The sequence below is a fragment of the Petaurus breviceps genome, unplaced genomic scaffold (assembly GCF_028583685.1).
Source record: "Petaurus breviceps papuanus isolate PSGF00001 unplaced genomic scaffold, PetGlider_PUasm1.0 90731, whole genome shotgun sequence".
Classification (NCBI taxonomy): Eukaryota; Metazoa; Chordata; class Mammalia; order Diprotodontia; family Petauridae; genus Petaurus; species Petaurus breviceps.
In genome coordinates this window covers 7763289-7785317 of record NW_027187325.1, presented here as the reverse complement: position 1 = coordinate 7785317, position 22029 = coordinate 7763289, and the positions used below count along the sequence as shown (strand labels likewise).

Here is a 22029-nt window from a genome sequence, read left to right as displayed (position 1 = left end):
GGACCACAGGAAAAGAGATGATAAGAATGGGAAAAGATTTTTTTTGTGGACCTAGGTGGTAGTTCAATTATTTTAATAAAATGTAGGATTATACGGATCTCATCAAAGAAAACTATGCAGTATATTAGGCAGAATCTTTTTTGGAAAGTAAGCAAATGATCTGTACTATGTTTTAGCATTTCAGGTACAAAATGAGTCCAAAGGGCAGCCTTTAATACAGTGCCTGGGATACAGTAGGTGCTTAATAAATGATTATTGATTTCTTAGTTCTAACCAAGTTAAAAAACTCATTACAAGGTAACTATGGAAATGTCATTTATACACACACTAAAATTATATTCCCTGGTCAAATAAAGTAAAAGAAAGTGAAACTTTCTTATTATAATTTGTCAAGCTATACCTTGAAGGTTTAAGGTTAAAGAGGACTCTTAACTAATGTAGTATATAATTTGGTTAGAAAAGTAAAAGTAGAAACTACAACATACATGTGAAATTAAAAAAATATAATAATCACCTAAACTAGTAAGCATAATTATTAAGCAAAAATGACAAGGGAATTTTAGAATACTACATATATCCCATTTTAATAAAAATCCCCAAAACATCCCTTCATAGGTAAAATAAATCTTTCAGTGTCTAGTTCCTTCCATGAAATAACATTTAAGTAACTACTTACATAAATATAATTAGACTAAGAAATAATTCATAACAACAGTGTGACTATCATGAACCTTGGAGAGTAACTAAAGTTTAAGCTATGATCTATTTCTGAGATTCCACAAATAATATCCTGTGGAATAATCTTACAAGATAAATTTATGAAACACTTAACAATATAGAAGAATGCATTTCTTACCCCAGTGTGATACAAGCTTCCCGGACAACTTGAGACCGAAGGTCTTTAGCAGATAATTTAAATGCTCCATCCAAAAGACGCAAATGTTGAAAGAAATTATCATATTCAGCAGCTCCAGCCAAAAGTAATGATCGAATCTTTTTCAGCTGACAGAAGACAGATGATTTAGGTAAATGTAAATATTTCTTAAAATTTAATATATTCAGCAATGAAAAAAAATTGGTGTTAAGCAGATTTAGACTAGAAAATGCTAAGAAAAAACTATTAGCATAAGAATTCAGGTAGTTAAATGTTAGCAGGTATTCAATATTCCAAATATTAAATAAATTTAGAAACAAGAGGATGCTAGAAATCCACAGATGATCAGAGCCTAATACAAGCCCTAAAAACTCTTCAAAACAGCTCTGTGAGGTGGCTAGGTGGTGCAGTGAATAGAGCACTGGCCCTGGAGCCAGGAGGACCTGAGTTCAAATCCAACCTCAGACACTTAACACTTAGTAGCTATGTGACATTGGGCAAGTCACTTAACCCCAACTGCCCTGCATTCTCCCCTCCAAAAAAGAAAAAAAACAAAACAAAAAAAAAAAAAAAACAGCTCTATGCTTTAGAATATGACATATTAAATGACTGGAACTGTTATTTAGGGGCAAATGAAGTGTTTTACTCCATTCCTTCTCTCCCCCAGTCCCCTAGCACTAAGGGAATTTAAAGAAAACAAATATTTATTGTCCTACAGCTTTCTAACTGAAAGGACAAACTGACTTCAAATAATAGAGAAGATAGCATTTATAACACCTTTGTGATCAATCATCTTTAAACAGCTTTGCTACAGTCCTTCACCAATCCTGAGCTCCAAGTGGCCCTATTTTGTCACCTAATTGGCTCAAATCTTACAAATTCTTTAAATTATTTAATCTACCTTTCTCCACTATCAAAAGTGGGAATTTATACTACAGAAGGGAGTGTGTTCAGAAATCAAAATGTCTCCTTTGCAGGAAACGACAGCCACAGTCATCCTCACTCTGTTTCTCATTTTCAGTCTCTCCCTGTCTGCTGGATTCTTTTGCTGCCTACAAACATGCCCACATCTCACTTATCTTTAAAAAAAAAAAAGTCATTTGATCTGACCATGTCTGCTATCATCCTGTATCTCTCTTCCCCTTCATGGTTAAAGTCCTTGAAAAAGTCATCTACAATTAGTAACTCCGCTTCTCTCAGTTTCTTCTAAAAACCTCAGCAATCTGACTTCTACCCTCATCATTCAACTGGAATCACCCTCTTAATATACAAATCTAACAGCCTCTTCATAACCCTGATCCTCACTCATCTTTCTGCAGCCCTCGACACTCATTCATTTTTCCCTTCAGGATCCTCTATCTTCTCTAAGTGGTCATGACATTGCTCTTCCCCCTCCTGCTCATTCTCCTTTTATCTATTTGGCTCTTCCCTTATCAGTCTCCTTTCCTGACTCTTCCCCTAACCATGGGACCCCTAAGCCCTATCCTAGGTTATCCTCTCTAGTGACTCTATACTGCCTTACTTGATTGATCTCATCACCTATGCCCATGATGCCCTATATAGATATAGTCATAGATGCACAGATCTTTATCTTTCTGTTAATTCCCATGCCTAAATAAAAATGATAGCTAACATTTGCTAAGCTACACTGTGTGAAACACATTCATAAGCATTATCCTGTTTGATCCTCACAACAACTCTAGGAGGTAGGTGTTATTATTATCCCCATTTTACAGAGGCAAACAGAGGGTAAGTGACTTTCCCAGGGCCTCATACCTCCTAAGTACCTGAGGCTGGATTTGAACTCAAGTCTGCCTGATTCCAGATGCAGCACTCCATTCACTGTCACCTAGCTGCCCCAACTATAAAGTATATATATATATATCATAAATATTCTATATAAATATATATTAATATCTAGATCTATGGCAGTATCTAGTATGTCTAGAATGTATACATTATACCTAGGATGCCAAAATATAGACATCTAGAATGTGCATATATATACATACCTTGAACATGTCTCTACAGGTGTACATATGTGTATATGTGTGATACATATTGCTTTCCTACATACACGTTTACAGGACTGTATATGTGCATGCATGTGTGTATGCATATGTATAAATCTCTAGCTTTAGTCTTCCTAACTGAGCTATAGTAACACTTCTCTCATTCCCTCTTGTATCACCCTTAGCTGGATGACTTGAAGGTAACTCAAACTCAAAATGTCCAAAACAGAATTTGTTAACTTTATTCCCCCCAAAATATCCACTCTTCTTCCAAGCTTCCTTATTATTGTTAAGGGCAGTGTCATCCCTGATTCCACAATCTTACTCACCCCATACATTTAATTAGTTGCCAAATGATGTTGTTTCCACTTGCACAACATCCCTTGCATATATCCCCATAGACTTCTATCCACTCATATAGTCACATCCTAGTTCAGGTTCTCATTGCCTCTCATCTGGAATACTACATGAGCCATCTAACTGGCCTCCTTGCCTTGAAATTTATCCTACCCCAATTCATCCTACCCCAATTCATCCTTCACTCAACTGCCAGAGGGACTTTTCTAAAGTACATATCTGAACATGTCAACTCCCCCTACTTAAGGAGCTGCAGCAGCTCCCTATGATCCAACAGATCAAATATAAATTCTGCTTGGCACATAAAGCTTTTCATAACAAGGACCCTTCCTACTTTTCCAGTCTTTGTCTATCTTATTCCCTTCCATAAACAGTAAGATTCAGCTACATTATCCCACCTGGAGCTCCTTGACATAACATTCCATCTCTTGTCTCTGTGTTTTCATCCTGGCTGCTGCCCATGCCTGGAATGCTCTGACTCTCACTACCAACTCTGAGAGTTTCCCAGGATTCTTTCAAGCCATTTTTTAAATATCATTTTCTGGAGAAAGCTTGTCCCTTGCCAAGCCAAGATGCTAATGCCCTCCATTCTCATACCTCCATCACATATGTGTATTTATCTTGTATGTACCTACATATTTACATGTTGTATTATCCATTAGACTGTGAACTTCTTGAAGAGCAGTGGTTGGTTTGGGTTTTTTTAACCTTTCTTTGGATGGCTAACACTAAACATTGTGAATGGCACATAAGAAGTGCTTACTAAAAATTTATTAGCTCATTGACTGAAAGAAGTAATGAAACTGGGGAATGTACCCTAAAAGTCTTCAGCTGTATTAAAATTACAGAAAAAAGATAATGCTAAAAGCAGATTTGATAAATCTGGTCATCTTTTTATATTTAAATTTTATTATTTCAATTTAATTTTATTTTTTTAATTTAAATTTAAATTAAATTAAACTTAAAAATCTAGTAATCTTTTAAAAACTCACAGAACATTTTAATATAGTTTGCATATTTACATGTGTGTAGGTGGGTATAAGAGAGAAGAAACATTAATATACACACACACACACACAAAAGAAACATCATTCCTAGTTTAACAGTAATTTATAGAGGAAAATACAATTAACCTTCATTAGTTACTGTTTGTTTTTAATAATGGCAAAGTTCAATGAATGAGCATGGTTAAAAAGCAATTATATCAAAGTTAAAAGCTTACAGCTGTTACTCTCTGTTCCCAGTCATGTTTGTCGTCAGATAAGATTTCTCTAATTTTATTTATAGATTCTTCAAGATCTCGACTGGAATAAATCTGTAAATAAAAAAAGGGTAATCAATCTATAAGATAATTCATATAACTAAACAAAGCTTGTTTTTCAATTGTATCAAATTGAGAATATGCAACAAACATGAATTACAAAAAGTTATCATTTCTAAGGAGCCCAATTTGAGGTAGAATGATGTGATACATGTCTTTAAACTGCATATATACACTTTCTAAGTTTTTTGACCTTGTCACAATAATTGCTAGACAGCACTACCAAAAATTTAACAAATCCCTGGCTGCACAAGGAGAAAAAAGAATTCTGGTCGAAAATGTTCCATGCTATTTGTGATAAGGAATTGAGTTTTTTGTTTACTCTAATATTCTATGGATCTGTGATTCCCTAAGTGTGGATGTTCTCTTCAATGATGCAGTTAACAAACCATGGGACTCTTCACGAAGTCCTCCCCTAAGTTCACCCCAAGTCTCTACCCAACATACTGGGGCCTTTGTGGAATTCCTTTGAAATTGTAAAGATACCAATGAAAAACAGTGGTTCTACCGGTTAACCCTCAATCTTACTACATTATCAGCCCAGCTACAATAATACACTTTACCCCACTTATCCTGCAGGATTCCTTGTTCGAAATGTGCTACTACACACTTATGCCCACGAGACCCCTCTCTATTGAAAGATCATGGTGATGTTGATGACTTTGGAAATGGTACTATTCCATTATTCAAAACCATACACCACTAGGAAAATGCTGGGGAAGATGGCAGAGAAAAGCCAGGAAGCTGCCTGAGTTCTCCCCAGTTTCTCTCAAAAATCAATGTTAAATCAAGCCTCTAACTATATTGTAGAATGAGAGAACCTACAAAAAGACAAAGTTAAACAATTTTCCAAGCCAAGATAACTTAAAAGGAACACAGGAAAGGTCTGTCTCATGTGGGTAAAAGGGGAGCGTGGTACAACACAGGGGGTATCCAGGCAAACCAGCAGTAAGCTCTTAGCTACAGCACAGATAAGCTCCTAACGCCCGCTTCAACAGGCCAGCGTCAGGTCTGCAGCCTGAGTGAGTCAGAAACACCGCCAGCTCTGGAACCCCCAGCACAACAGATGCAACTAGGCGAACCCACCTCAGCACAAGTGGGAAAGCTGCCAGCTCCAGGGGCCCTGGTACATAAAGTCAGCGACCAAGTCTAGCCCAAGAACCTTGGGAGAAGAGCTCAACTTTAAAAGTCACAAAATGGGCTGGAAAATTAGCAAAAATCAAAAGAGAGTTCTGACCGTAGAAAGCTACTATGACTACAGAGAAGAAAGATCAAAACACAAACTCAGAATAGGACAAAGAGGTCAAAATGCCTACATGCAAAACCTCAGAGAGATCTTAAGCCCAAAAAGTACACTTGGAAAAGTTTAAAAAGGATTTTTAAAATCAAATAAGAAAGGTAGAAGAAAAATTGGGAAAAGAAATGAGAGTTATGCAAGAGAATCATGAAAAAAGAGTCAACAGCTTGAAAATCAACTACCCAGCAAAACTGAGCATAATCTTTCAGGTAGAAAAATGAACATCGCTGAAGCAAATTTTTTTAAACTTTCTTGATTAAAAAAAACAAAAACAAAACCAGAGCTGAACAGAAAATTTGGTCTTCAAATACAATACTCAAACTAAGTATAAAAAAGTAAACAGGCCAAAAAATATTATTCATTAAGAAAAATGTTGGGAGGGGCAGCTAGGTGGCATAGTGAATAGCGCACCAGTCCTGGAGTCAGGAAGACTCAAGTTCAAATCCACCCTCAGACACTTACTAGCTGTGTGACCTTGGGCAAGTCACTTAACCCCAACTGCCCTGCCTTCCCTTCTCCAAAAAATAAAATAAAATAAAGTAAAATAAATTAAAAAAAAAAAAAGAAAAATGCTGGGGTTGGAAAGATGGACCTTTTTATTTCAGGGAGAAGCGAAGAGTCATTAAAAAATCCTACAGTTTCTCAAAAGCAATCCAACGCACTCTCCTCTTGCTGTTGAATTCTAGCTGGCTGATAACTTATTGATGAATTCTTTGGCCATAGGAACTCATGAAACAAAGGGTGTTGTTAATATAAACAATATTGACTTGTGTCTCAACTTTTCAGAGGTAGTTTCCTGTCTCAATTTCATTTTGTTTTCATAGTAACACTACATGGTCAATCAACTAGTGTAGGGAATCTAAGGACTTATAAGACAAAGTACCGCCCTTAAGGACCTTGCAACCCATTTGAGGAAAAAAGGTTTTACAAACGGGTAAATATTTAACAAAATAAGGCATAAACTACAAATAAGGAACACAGACAATAGCCAGGAGAGAAGTTTGGAAGATGAGAGCTAATTTGTGGGAAAGGTGATAAATAGCTGGACAGAAGAAATATATTTTCATTCAACTGATGGGGAAAGTAATTCACAGTCAATGCCACACAACTAGCTAGTAGAAGATCTGGAATTTAAATTCAGCTTGATTCAATAAACATTTATTAAACTCTTAATGCTGGGGAAGAATCCAAGTTTATATAAGTCAGAGTCCTTGATAATCTCAGGTAGTTGATAATCTACTAGACAGGTATAATACATATACAAATAATAAAAAAGGTAAGTGTTTAATAAAGGTATATTACCTTCAAGCCTCGGAAAGAGAAACGGTTAATAATTACAGAACCATAGGGCTAGGGAAAATAACCTTGAAAGACTTCAAGAAGCAAGTGGCATTTAAGAGGGAATTTCAAGGATAGATAGGAACAGGCAAAAAAGAACACAAGGAGTATTCTAGTTATTGGGAGTAATATGAAGAAAGGCATGGACCTGGATGAGCCCTGGGCATATACAGGCAAGTGGAAATAGTCAACTTTGGCTGAAGGACAGATTCCATGGAGGGAAGCAGTATGTATGAAATGATCTTAGAAAGGTAGAATGGTGCCAGATTGTGGTGAGTTGGCACCTTTGATGCCAAGTTAAATAGCATGAACTTAGTAAGCAACAGGGAAATATAGAAGGGTTTTTGAGGAGTGATATTACAATATTTATGAATGAGAAAAATTAGTCAGTCAGTCATATGAAAGGTAACTGCGACACAGAAGGTAAAAGACCTATTAAGGGCTAAATTTCTCAACAATTTCAATCTCCAGCAGATTAGAGGCAGCAACCAAGCTGAATTCTCAACATTCCCCTCCAAACAACTTTAAAATAATACTTCAAATAAAATTTTGGAGTAACAGAGCCAAAAAAGTTCAGGGTGAGATACTTTTCTATCTAAGAAAACTTAGGATGTGGAGTGGAGGCCTGTCTGGAGCTGGCCTTTCTGTAACAGCAGCAGCTTCCAGTTGCTGCCAGCCCAGGGGAGTTGGACAACTGGTTAGAAGGAGACTACAGGGGACCCTTTGCTGGCATTGAGTATGGCTGGCACTGACTAGTCATTCTGCTGCCCGTACACAACTCAGGGTCCTAGTTCCAGGGTGGAAGTGAATGCTGGTAATTGCTCACAAAGAAATAAGAGCCTTGGTCTTAGTTGCAAGACAAAGAGATGCACTAGCACTTACGGCTGCAGAGGGCCAGGGATTCTTCCTGGGTAAAGACAGGAGAACAGCAACTCATATCTTTCCTCTGATCACACAACTAGAAATTTGCAGCCCCCATCTCCACCCCACCCCATATACCTCTGAAAATAATAGTATGAAAAAACCTGAAGCTTGGGATAATGCCTCCCCACATCCAAGTGAACAGAATCCAACTTTACATAAAGTTCAAAGTCAACAAATAGGTCAGCAAAATCAACAAACAACAATAAAAAAAGAACTTGATCATAAAAAGCTACCATGATGGCAGGGAAGACCAAGACATAAATGCAGAAGAAGACAACAATGTGAAAACAACTACAAACAGCTCCTCAAAGAAGCCCAACAAGAATTCCTGGAAGATTTAAAGAAACAGATGAAACTGGTAGAGAAAAAATTGGGGAAAAAAATGAGAGTGATGTAAGAAATTATGAAAAGAGAATTGACAGCTTAGTAAAGGAGGCACAAAAAAATACTGAAGAAAATAACACCTTAAAAAACAGAATTGTCTTAATGGTAAAAGAGGCACAAAAATTCACTGAAGAAAAAAACTCCAAATAGAAAAAGAGGTAGAAAATCTCACTGAAGAAAGCAATTCATTTAAAATTGGAATTGAACAAGTAAAAGCTAATGACTCCCCTGAGACATCAAGAAACAACAAAACAAAGTGAAAGGAATGAAAGAATTGCACTTTCCTGAATTTCAGTGCCAAATTCTTTCCACTAGACTTCACTATAAAAGTTCAGTCTGTTTATTAAACAGGAATCTAAAACTTTTCAGAATACTTCAAGTTAATTTGCAACATCCCTCAAAATACAGGTATATAAGTTTGTGTACACACACCAACACTATTTCCTGGAGTTTAATAATCTTATTTCTTCATATCCTAATTAAAAATTAGGCTCTTATTTTAAATTTTTCCCTATATATGGTTTCTCGTCTTGTGATGTATATTTCCAGAAATCCTTGCTTCTGGTACAGAAGCACTCTCTTCTTCACATTTTACTGCTCCAAGAAGGCCCTACTTTCACTTTTCCATCTTGCTCCAATTTTGAATTGCAAGATCGTAATTTATCTTTTGGGTCTACCTAAGTTTCTTCCTCTTTTGGCAATATTCTTGATAGTCACTACCTGATTCATTCTATAAAGAGTATGGGGTATAGTTTGTTTGAAAAGAGGGTTCTTTACTATATTTTTTAAGACTGTCGAAGAAAAAAGAAATAAAGAGTTCTAAGAACAAATATACTTTTATTATGAACCACACTCACGCACCATTACTCACCTGTACTACTGGTACATCATCAAATGCTTTAATGAAGTCCTCTTCATCAACAGCACCAGCTCCTTCTTTTGTAGCTGACAGAGAGGAAAAACTATATTATAGCAACCCAAAAACATGCCAATGTTTATAAAACAGTCAAGTGTACTTGTATAAGTGCATTACAAATGAAGGACATATAATGAGTCAACGACATAGCACATGACACTGTTTTTTTTTTTTTACATTAAGGCACAATTCAGCATACTAAGGTGGTAGTAATATAACTGGACACTGATGTGCTTCTGTGACTAAAAAAGAATATTTGCTTAAGCTGTGAGAGTTTTGGCTTCAACAGTCTCAATTCATAAATAATAATATTAATATTCAAACACTATGACAAACACCTAGACTAAATACAAAGAAGCATTTCAGCACATGCACCAGATTATGTTACTGGTTTAGTGTCTTAGGTCAAAAAAATTTAGCCAATAAAATCTGCCAAGGCATGTTAAAGAATCACACCAGTTCTCTTTCAAGTTTCAAATTATGGCAGAGATATTTAATTCCTAATGATCTTTACAATTTCTGTTTCCCAAGTATTCTTGAGAACTGCCTTGCATTTTTACTGACAGTGAAGAGTCCCAGATGGGCATTCCCCAGGTAAAGGAACAAGTCTGCATTAATTTTTCCAGGGTTTCTTTTTGTTTGTTTGCATGTCAGATGCCTTCCTTTGGGGACAAATTCTTTTTGAAATGTATTACTTCCTTATATTTTAAAATCAAGAGAAATGCTTCCAAATTTGAATTGACCCTTAAGTACAGTTTTTGCAAGTTGTTAAAGGGCACAGAATATCAGTGCTAGTCTAATCCAAAATCTTTACTTTATCGCTTTCAGGACTAAGATTTATAGAAGCTAAGTGATTTGCAAAATTCACACAACTAGTTAGTGGAAGAGGCAAAATTCAGATCGAAGTTTCTTGACCACCACTGTTCTTTTCAGTATACCACACTTCCAATCTCACCTACACTACCTTACAATTAAAGTTAAACCAACAGATTATAATAGAAAGGCAAATAAATAATCCTGTCCCGGTTGAGTCCCCCCCAAAAGAAAGAGAATGGAAGGAATGATGAAAGTTGTAACATGAGGAACATAAGAATGGAGGTAAACAGAAAGTCAGAGGGGGGATGGGGAAGAATATAGGAAAGAGCAGATTGGGGAAGGAGGTACACAGTGGGATTACTGTTTTGGGGTGGTGGGTAGGGGAAAGACAAGGAGAAAATTTGTAACTCAAAATCTTGTGGAAATAAATAACATAAACTAAAAATAAACATAAAATTTAATTTAAAAAACAAAACAAAATTTAAAAATTAAAAAAAAAAGAATGCAGGTAGAATTGTGGTGGAGATAGAAAAGAATTCAGATGATCTTTCAATGTATTACCAAATGACTCTTGTTTCCAAAGTTACCACTATGTCACAAAATAACAGTGGTTCAGTAGCATTTCACATTTCCCAGTATGACTAGAACAATAAAAAAGTCCTAGTCTATGTCTTTTAAAGTTAACAATGCCCTATAACTGGTGTCTTCTTATATGCTCAGAGCTGGTACCTTGTTAATTATTTTCAGCAGTGGGCATCAATGTCTCCCTTGCCAGCAGGTATTAAATGGCTACTGCGAATCAATTAGGATTAAAGGAAGGTGGGCAGGTAAACAACGCTAAGCTGACTTCTGCTAAAGCAGTTGGCTAAATTTTGGTCCCAGAAAAAAGATAATGGATCATACCTCTCCCCTCTCAAGAGATAGGCAGGGGATTGTGGAGGCCAAATGTTGCATACATTTTAAGTAAGGAATGTTATATAGGTTGTTTTAGCTTACTCCTTTTTCTCTATTATGAAGGAGGGGGATTATCATCTAGAAATTACTGTTTCCACATAAAGAAGGCATCAATAAAACTCATTTTTAAAAATGAATGAATAAATAAAACAATTTGCTAGGGAAAAACTTAAGATCTGCTGTTCTACTGCCTAGCTGTAGGAAAACAGGAGGATGGGGATTAACTTTTACAAAAAATGAGGTCAGGGCAACTAGGTGGCACAGGGGATAGAGCACTAGCCCTGGAGTCTAGAGGACTTGACTTCAAATCTGGCCTCAGACACCTAACACTTACTAATTGTGTGACCTTGGGCAAGTCACTTACCCTCAATTGCATCACAAAAACAAAATACAATACATGAGGTCAAAATCTGAAGCTTTTTGCAGAATTCAGGCTGAATCTATAACTATCAATAAAGTTAAGCCATAGAAAACATCATAGCAATGACTATACAGTAAAGTCTAGATCCCTGGGTATTTACAAAACCCTAGCAGGCATAAATTATCCATTCCCCAGGTTGCTCTGAAAAAGGCATTAAGTAAGTCACGTAATCACTCTGTGCCTCGGTTTCTCCATCTGTAAAATGAATGGGTTGGGCTCAAGAATCTCCAATCGGGATGGCTAGGAGGCACAGTGAATAGAGCACCTGGCCTCAGACTCTTAACACTTACCAACCCTGTGACCTTGAGCAAGTAATTTAACCCAAATTGCCCTGCCCTCTCCCCTCCGAAAGAAAAAAAAAAAAAAAAAGTCTCCAATCACTGGGTCAATAAAAGATTTAAAAAAGACACAGCAGAGAAGGAAAAAACAAAGACATAGTTTTTACATTTTTAATTGTATTCCTCCTCACAGGGCCTGGCACAGGTTTTTTATACATAGTAAGCATTTTATTTACTTGCTTTTAAAAAATTATTTAATTTTTTTAAATTATCAAGTTTTTCGACTAATTTTTTCCCCTCCTTCCCAGTCTACTAGGGAAAAAAAGAATGAAAAACTACCCCGCTGTAACAAATATGAATAGTCAAGCAAAAAAATATACATTTTCCATGCTGACTACGTCCAAAATGCATATCTCAGTGAGCTAAAATTAGTCCATTAACCTCTCTGTTAGGAGAGGAGTAGCATTCTTCCTCATCAGTCCTTTGCAACCATGGTTGATAACTGCATAGGATCAAATTTCTTAAGTCTTCCAAAACCATTTTTTAAACAATGAAAGTAAACTGGGGTAGGCCAGAATGGGAATATGACCCATGACACTCACAGAGAAAGTTAACTACTTTGAGTAAATGTAAACAGCAAAAGCTCCATGGGAACACCTGCAAGTGACCCCCAGTCATACCTGGTACTATTCCTTCTTTCTTCTGTTTTTTATAATACATGACCTGGCCTACAGTTGGTTTGGGGGTCTGCACAATGTTACTTTGACCTGCTGCTGCCTAGGACGACTGGCTTCGTGTGCGTAGACTCCTCCAATTAACCTAATTAATCTTAACAAAATATATTCATATCCAAGCTAATATACGCCTTCCTCCTTTCTTTTGTATCTCAGTATTCTCTTGGAGGGTATGCCACCCTACAACTGGCATAATTAGGGCAGAACATATCTGCCTCCTTACATGTGGTGTAGTGGGCAGGATTGCCCCCTTAAAATAAGCTGGTCTCCTGGTTCTGCTCATCTCACTCTTCATCAGTTCATGTAAGTCTTTTTAGGCTTCTCTGAAATGATCTCCATGTTTCACCTTGATACTAGCAGGCCAATGGTGAGGTTCTTGAGAGGGGTGTTTTAGAAAGATAACTGGATGTGATGTCAGAGCACGTGGGTTCAAATTCCAACTGTGAATTACTATTAAATTCATCCCTCTAACATTTTTCTTTTCTGCTACTTCTGTAGCTTTTTGCATAGAAGAAGGGAACAGTGAGAATACTGAGTCTAGTTCAGACTTTATCAAATCCTCCTAATAAAACAACGAGTCTTATTCCAGACCTGCCTTAAAGACAGACTAGACTAAGTGAGTCTATTGCTGGTTTTATGAGTTCTCTGGCCTCCAAACCCCTGAAGTTCAAGGACAGTTTTTTGATAGTAGCAGTTTTAAAAGACTGAAGAAAAAGGGACAGAGGAAAGCTGGATGTAAGAATAAATGGCTAGGGGCGGCTAGGTGGCGCAGTGAATAGAGCACTGGCCCTGGAGTCAGGAGGACCTGAATTCAAATTTGGCCTCAGACACTTAACACAAAAACTAGCTGTGTGACCTTGGGCAAGTCACTTAACCCCAATTGCCCTCCAAAAAAAAAAACCTAAATGACTGGAAAACATATGCAAATACAGTCAGATTCTCTTGGAACCAGATCCCACATGTTCAAAAGCTTTTGCAGAATGGGCAAGGACAGAGAACTAAAAAAGTTTAAAATTGAGTATGCCCGAGACTAGGAAGGAAGGCTTTAACTTATTTCTGACTATCAAACTAAAAACAAGTAGTACCAGGGGAGTGGCTGGGGGAGGAGGGGTTTGAGTGGAGGTGGAAAGGGGATGAATGGACAGCCATGTCGTGCAGTGAACAGAGTTCCAGTCTGAAGTCAGAAAGACTCCTCTCCTTGAATTCAAATCTGGCCTCAGAAACTCACTAGCTGTGTGTCCCTGGGCAAAGTACTTAATCTTGTTTGCCTCAGTTTTCTCATCCATAAAATAAGCCAGAAAAGGAAATGGCAAAACACTCTAGTATCTTTGCCAAGAAAACCCCAAATGGAGTCATGAAGAGTTGGACACAACTGAAATAACTGAACAACAAAAAGTATGTGAGGGTCCCTTTGGCTACAAACAGATGGCTACATCTTACTCTATAGTCATATTTAAGAACAACAAGTAAAATCTGGTCATAAATATCAGGAGAAAAATATATAACCCAAAGCAATTACACACTTCAAGTGTCCCCTTCTCAACTTTAATTAAACACAAGCTGCAATTTATTTCAGATGACCAATACAACTTGTGATGGATGGAAGAAGGACTGATCAATTCTAAACAAGTTTTCACTACTGTACCCAAACATAGGAGACTGATACTCATACCAGATGACTTAGATCCTAGGGCAACAGGTCCAATGCGGCGAGTGGTTCCCATTGCAATGTTTCTTCGTGAGCTTGGGGGGGCCTTTGAAGATGTAGAAGAGCTGGCTGAAGGAGGCCTGTTACCATCCACAGAGTCTTCATCATCAAAATTCTTATCTGAAATGAATGGGGAAAGGAAAAAAAAAACATAAAAACTAAATATTTTCCAGCTGAAACTTGAAGTAACAAATAGCTGCCACCTTGCTGATATGGCAGGCAGAATCTACAGTAAACAAGAGTTGAAGTCAGAAAAGTTGAATTTACAACTCAACTCTGCCACTTATTGGGCTGTTCGGCCCTACAAAAGACATTAACCATTTCCTATCTGTCAAAGAGGGAAAATAATAGTTCTACTTCCTAACTCATGGGCTTGGGGGGGGGGGGGGAGGAGTCTTGAAGTAAATGAGTGTGTTTAATTAGTTGAAAAGATTAAAAATACCAAAGAAGTTGAGGATGAAATACTACTAAATTCTGATACAAGCTCACTAGTGACTTTAGACTACTTAGCAGAGAATAAGAGAAAACAGGTTCATCCAAACTTTTCCTATCCTCTCAGATCCTAAGCTCAAATTCTCAGTAGCCTAGTTAAATTCATAAGGATCAAAGAATCAATGACTAGATACAAGTTAAAATATGCAAAATATTTATGCATTGTGCACCCAGAAACACATAATCAAATCCAATCACAGCAACTGTCAAGGTTTAAATGCAGGCTCTGCCCCATATTAGTGTGAACAACTTGCTTTAACCTCAGTGGATTGCAGTTCCCTTATCTGTAAAATGAGTAGGCTGGACTACCACACCTCCAAGGTTCCTTCTAGATCTAAGTCTACAATCCTATGAACTTAAATAATCAAGTCAGTAAAGATTCATATGGAAATTAGCTAGTTGTTAAGCTGACAAAATCAGTCACTTTGATAGTTAATATACCAACATATATAAACAGCCTGGGGTGAGTTGTCCCAGTCACAGGATGTGTTTCAAATGAAAAACTTCCTTAATGTAATGGCTCAGTAAAATGCCCTGGAGAACTGTCCGATGGAAGATAATCAGTGAATTTGGGATTAATCATTTGATTATATTTTTAGACCACTACACTTTAAAAATAGGCTCCTTAAGGTTAAGGGCTTTCATGTAGTTGCAAGGTAGGAAAAATAGGTCCAAACAGCTTTATTCTATCTTTAATCAACAACTGTTTTATCTACAAATTCTTTAAAGCCTCCCTTTTCAGCTAATATCTTGGCCAATCAATCTATCAGTCTCAAGATGTTAGAAGCCACTTTGGTGCAAAAATGGAAAAGAAATAATATTAGTGACTGATAAAGTTTTAATCAATTTTAAACTAATCTTTCAAAATTTGTTGTTTCTTTTTAAAGAGGCTTCCTTTGCTGTATTAGCTAAGTTATTTAAAAACAATTTTTACAGCTTAAAATACAGAGGCTATTAAGTGGTACAGTGGATAGACCTGTGAATTCAAATTTGGCCTCAGACACTTAGCAGCTGTGTGGCCCTGGGAAAGTCATTTAACTAACCTCTGTCTGTCTCAACTGTAAAATGGTGTGTATAACAGCACTTACTTCCTAAGTTGTGAGGATCAAATGAGATAATATTTGAAAAGAGCTTAGTACAATGCAAGGCACAGAACAGGTACTTAATGCTTGTTCCCATCCTCTTCCCTCCTTTCCTTAAAATTAAGGATCCTGCAATGGTACACTTATTCAAATACCAAGGGCTTTCTGAAGCACCTCTGAGTCATTTCAGTCAGATAAAAGAAAAAGAGGGTGGGGGAAGGGACTGAACAAGCTAGGTGGAAAATGTGTAAAAAATCACAATCACTGCCCTTCACTCATCGTTGCTGACCCTAACATTCTTCTAGAAAAACGAAGATTTTAACCAAGAGCTGGAAAACAAATAGTACACATAACCCAACCACCAGCTTTTCCAGTTTAACCTGCGGTGTATCATTTTTGCAGTTAATATTTACAACTGCATCATGGCTGAGAGGGCACCTTTGTCTAGACAGAAACCAAAAGTTATTTAAAATTCATATTCAACTTATTTTAAATCATTTGACTCAATTTTGGAATCGTTATTTGGGGAAAACCCCATGTCCTTACAATCAAATGACACATCCTTGTGCAAACTTAGCTTCCTCAACATTCAGGCTCAACTATAGTGTCATTGCACACAGACGATTATGCCTTCACTCCATAAAATAACTCCTCATTAAGCCAGGTATTGATTCAAACACAGCACAATCAAAATTCTGTGATTGTAACATTTTTCACTGTACAATTACTTTAAGTTTATAAGAAGTAAATGTTTAAGAGGAAAAGAAGATTCAAGGGAGGAAAGTCAAGTTGCTGGATCCCATACTATTGACAACAATATACCTCATCTCGATTCATTCCCAGGAAAGGTACAAAATTAGAAAGGTAAGAAAGAGGGAAGCAGTGTTGCTTCAGAGAGCAAAATTTCTTCCCTCTTAGTATAATCCAATCATGCCAACTAAAGCTGATCAAACCATTTTAAAATACAGATTTTCCATGTCTCAGTTATTCATTTAATTTTTCTCTTTTTATACTTCCATGTTTTAGGGGAAAATTGGTGAAACAAATATTTTGATTACCATTAATTAGGTAAACGTAAGGTGCTGAACCCTAGATAATATTAAGAGAGTCACACAATGCTTGCCATCAAATAGTTTATTTTTAGAAAATTAATAACTTCTCCAAACTCACCAAATCTCTCACATAAACTAAGAAATAATATAAAAGCTTATTCTATAATCACAATAATGTGGAGGAAAAAAATCTCAGAATTTTGACCAAGGCAATCTTCCAGTTATGATTTCCTCCCACCTCTTTGCTGAGAGGTAGTGGATTAAATGTCTGTAGATTGATGCATGCGTTATCAAGACATGGTCAAAGTATTGATTAGTTTTGTTTGACTACACTTATTTGTTACAGAAGAAAGTTAGAGAAGGAGAAGTGCCTGGGGAGTAACTAGGAAGTGACAGGAGTGCCAAAAAGAAAAGATCATTATAAACTCTTAAAAAAAAAAATTAACACCATGAAAGGTACAGGAAGCTTATCTTTTATCATACCCATAACTTTCCAGGGCAATGAGATAAATCTTTTATAACCTCAAAAAGTCTCCAAGTAATAAGCCAAAAAATTGAGCAATTAATATATGAGTCAAATAGACAACCTTCACTTTCAAAAATCCTATATACCCAATTTGATATACCGCTTACATACAAAGCTTATTAGTATCTGAATGCTGTATAATAACTAATTTTCACAGTTTATGCACTTGTACTATTGATTCTTTTCTTTTTTTGCTTTTTGGAGGGGGGAAGGCAGAACAATTGGGATTAAGTGACTTGCCCAAGGTCACACTTAGCTAGTGTTAAGTGTTTTGAGGCCAGATTTGAACTCTGGTCCTCCTGACTCTCTTCACTGCACCACCTACCCATCCCACCTATTGTCTTTATAAACATGCATACAGCCCCTTCTGGGTCCTAAACTTTCAAACCTAGTCAATATGAAGCCCTGGGGGTACAAAAAAAGGCAAAAGACAGACCCTGCCCTTAAGGAGCTCACAATCTAATACGGGATCCTGACCACAGGTAAACAAATGTGTGCAAACAAGGTATGCACAGGAGAAACAGGAAATAAGAGACATCACTAGAATTAAGAGGGATTTGTAACAGTTCCCTATAAAATGGGAGATTTTAGCTAGGGAGGAAACCAGGGAAGTCAGGAAGCAGAGATGAGATAAGAAAGCATCTAGGCATAGGGGAAAGTTAGAGAAAATTCTGGAGTCAAGAGGTAAGAGAGTCTTGATCACAGAACAGTCAGGAGATCAGTGTTACTGGTTTGAAGAGTACACATAAGTAAACTGTAAAAAAAACTGGAAAGGAGAGGGTGCAAGGGAGGTTTTGAAGGACTCTGAACACTAAGTAGATTTTTTATTTGATTCTGGAGGTGATGGGAGGCATCACTAGAGTTTATTGAACATGGGGGTGCTATGGCAGAACTGGGGTTTTAGAAAAATCACTTTGGTGGTTGAATGGAGGACAGAATGGAGTGGCAAGTGACCTGAGGCAGCAGATCTACCACCAGGCTATCGAAGTAGTCTAAATGTAAGGTGATAAGGGCCGGTACTAGAGTGGTGGCAGTGTCATAGGAGACAATGGGAAGTATTTTATAGAACTATTGCAAGAACAGATTGGTCCCATTCACTAAAGTCTGCTCCAGACATCAATCCCTCACCTCTGAAGGATCCAACCTAGCATCAGTGCCTGAGATACATGCAATTCTTTACCTCTAGGAAGAGAGCCTTAAGCATTAGTCTCTCCAACAACTGACATTTACCTTAACAACCCAGATCACAGCCGAAGACTCAGATGACTGAATTCTTGCTGTCAATGACGGACCTTTGGCTGCCAGTGACAGAAAGAGTCTCTAACAGTACAACATCTGTTCTTTACTAACAGTGGCAAAAAAAAAAAAGGGGATGTGGGCTGTGGAAGAGTTGGGGAGGTGTGTGACACACTTTTTGCTATCAATAAGACTTCTGAGGGTATTAAGACGCAGTCAAAAGATACTATTTATGTATCCCCTATGGTTTGCAAACTCCCACCTCTTACTCTTCCAGGGCCTTTGACACAGCTTCAGTTGCCCAAATGTCACGCTTACCATTCTTTTATTGACATTCACTTCAACCATACTCTTTCCATGCTACAATACAGCTCTGCCTATCAGTCCCACTAAGTCCTCTGGAACCTCTCTTGCATCTTTTTTTAAAAAACTTCTCTTCTTGATCTCCTATGTTCTGCCATTGAAGGGGACCTGGCTCCCTTGAGAAGACCAATCAACATCACTGGCCAACGTTCCAACAGTAGCTGCACTCTCTCATATTCCAACTGGTCGTGGAGGGGAAATGGGCATATCCTTTGCTTCCCATCGCCATTTCTGGAACCTGCCCTTGCTAACACCACTCCTCAACCTCTTTTCTTTTTAAGTTTATTCACCCTATCCGGATATTCATCCAATTCAGAAACTGGTGGCAATTACCTACCAGCTATTAGGTCGTTCTCCTTCCCTTTTCAAGGAGAGTTCAGTAACTGGCTCAAAGTCTTCCTCTCCACCCCTATCATCTGCCTTCATACCCAAGATATTTCAATATACATGCTGATGCTCTCTCAAACTCCTATGCCTCTTAGTTTCTCAGCCTCAACTCCTATGACCTACTCACCTCAGTTCACCCTAGTTATACATAGGAATGGTCACACATTTGATCTCACCACCATGTATAAGTAATAGTGAGATCAAAGATCATGATCTTCCACAATCAAGAACCAGTCAATCAACAAATATTTATTTGAAAAGTACTTCAACTAACTCTTGGAACCTCTGATTACTCTCTCCCTATGCCTTGCTTCTAAATTTATATTCTTTATCCTGTGACCTCCAGTACCTCCACTGGTCAGTACCCTCCCAGCTGGTCAACATTCTTTTGCTTCACAACTTCTCTTCCTTCCCCATCATGAAACTACAATGAATAAGTTCAACGTTACATTCTTTATACTCTTTGCCTCCTTGTCCTTCATAGCTCAAGCCTTGCCCAAATGACACTACTGGATTAATCCCCATCATTTGCTTCCTGTGCGATGCTGCTGAACTAACCTAGAGTGCTAGGTTCTCCACAGATTTGTTATCTAATCTTAACTGGGTCCTAACTATAACAAGGGGGCAAGCTAGGTGGCACACACTGGATAAAGTGCTAGCCTGGAGTCAGAAAGACTCATCTTCAAATGTGGCCTCAGATACTTATTAGCTGTGTGACCCTGGGCAAGTCACTTGACCTAGTTTGCCTCAGTTTCCTCATTTGTAAAATGAGTTGGAGAAGGAAATGGGAAACCCCTCCAGTATCTTTGTCAAGAAAACCCCAAATGGGGTCACAGAGAGTTGGAAACAACTAAAAAGATTCCTTGACGAAAACAGTCACAGCATGGCGACCCTTTTGCTCCTTCCTAACTGATTTCCTACCCTGTTCCTTACAGCAATTTCTCCAAACCTTACCTTTTTTACTCAGGCTTCCCACCCTTCTCAGTCAAAGATCTCACCTCCTACAGGAAATGGAAGCAATTCAACTTCAGCTCCTTCTTCCCTACATTTCATGATATTCTAATATCATCCCCAGTTCTCAAGTCTCTGATGAAGAGGTGATCCTTCTTCTTGCCAAGGGCCAACCCTTTAACATGCAACCTCGATCCTTCCCACTTAATTCCTGGACTTCCCCAAAGATCACTCCTACAAACTCCATTATTCTCTCTAATTTTCATCCTCTTTCTAGTTATCAGTTCTTTTCCTACTGCTTACCTACAAACTTTATGACTAGGGCTCCTGTAAGCTTTAAAAAAAACCCTCATTTTACCCTATCACTCTCCCAATCTATCATCTTCCTGTTCATAACCAAACTTCTTTAAAATTGAAAAAAAATAGTCTACTCTCATTGCCTACACTTCTCCTCTGAAATCTGGCTTCTGACCTCATCAATTAAACTGAAAGTGCTCTCTTTAGGTATACCAATGACCTTGTAATTGACAAATCTAATGGCCTTTGCTTAGTCCTCATCCTTTTTAATTTCTCTGCAGTACATGACATTCCTAATCATTTTCTCATGGTCACTTTCTCCTCTGTGGGTTTCTAGAACACTGCTCCCTACAAAGAAAAACAAAGGAAATAGATACTACCAAAAGTCATTCCCCATAGATATGGTCAAAGGATGGGAAGAAAGAGCTCTCAGAAGAATTTCAAACTGTTGGCTAATAGGACAGAAAATTACCTGCCTAAGTTAGGACAGGCAGAGCGTAGTAGAGGCAGAACTTGAAGTCAGGGCTTCAGACTAGAAGGTTCAAGAGTCTTGTACTATAATTATAATACTGCACAGCCTCTCAAAATGTCCAGTATTTTATTAATTCACTATTTCATGAACTATTTAAAAACAATGATCTCAAAGAGAGGCAGCATGGCACAGACAGAGAGTTGGCTTTGGAGCCAGGAAGACCTGGGGTCAAGTCCTGCTTCTGACACATATTGGCTTTTTAAGACTATAAGGTCTGTTTTAAACCCCTGTTTTGTTACACATATGAATAGTCGTTACTGTGTTTGTCCTTCATTCTTGAAGAGGACCATGACATAAGGGAGATGATGACATGACTTGCAGTTGACTTTGATCTGAGTAAGGGAGGGTTGTGTAAGGTCACCCACCTCACTTTCTCCTACAGAGCCATCAGGGTTCCATGACCAGATATTCATCTGGATGACTGGAGATGACCCAAGATGCAATGGGAGACCCTGGTCCTTTTAGGTTAAGGTCTTTTCACATTCTCACTTAGAGTGAGGTGTAGCAGCAAGCACCCCAAGCGTCCCCAGGGTGGCTGCAAACACAGGCTCTTGGATCTGCTTTGATAAAGGAAAATCAACTCAAAATGGGTTAACAAGCTTACTTTAATCAGTCAAACATATATCGTTTACCTAGTTCAGGGGGAAAAGGTCAGCACCCTGAACTTCAGAGTATACAGACAGAATTATCAAGACAGAGAAACAGATCAAGTAGACAAATTTCCAAACTGTCCAACCATTACAGCCATACCAAATCAACATCTGGGTTTTTCAAAGC

The 22029-nt window shown here is 37.7% G+C and overlaps 1 protein-coding gene across 5 annotated transcripts in view; it reads right to left on the bottom strand.

Moving 5' to 3' along the window:
- Window positions 1–837: 837 nt before the first annotated feature.
- LOC138145255 (CLIP-associating protein 1-like) overlaps window positions 838–22029 on the bottom strand; it is a 204486-nt gene continuing 183294 nt past the window's right edge. For all 5 annotated transcript variants that reach the window (XM_069066896.1, XM_069066895.1, XM_069066893.1 and 2 more), the window contains exons 9-12: window positions 14299–14454; window positions 9379–9452; window positions 4466–4558; window positions 838–1002 (exon numbers count right to left, since the gene is read on the bottom strand). In XM_069066896.1, coding sequence (XP_068922997.1) covers window positions 853–1002; window positions 4466–4558; window positions 9379–9452; window positions 14299–14454 — 473 coding nt within the window. In that variant the 3' untranslated portion in view covers window positions 838–852. The remainder of the gene's footprint in view (window positions 1003–4465; window positions 4559–9378; window positions 9453–14298; window positions 14455–22029) is intronic.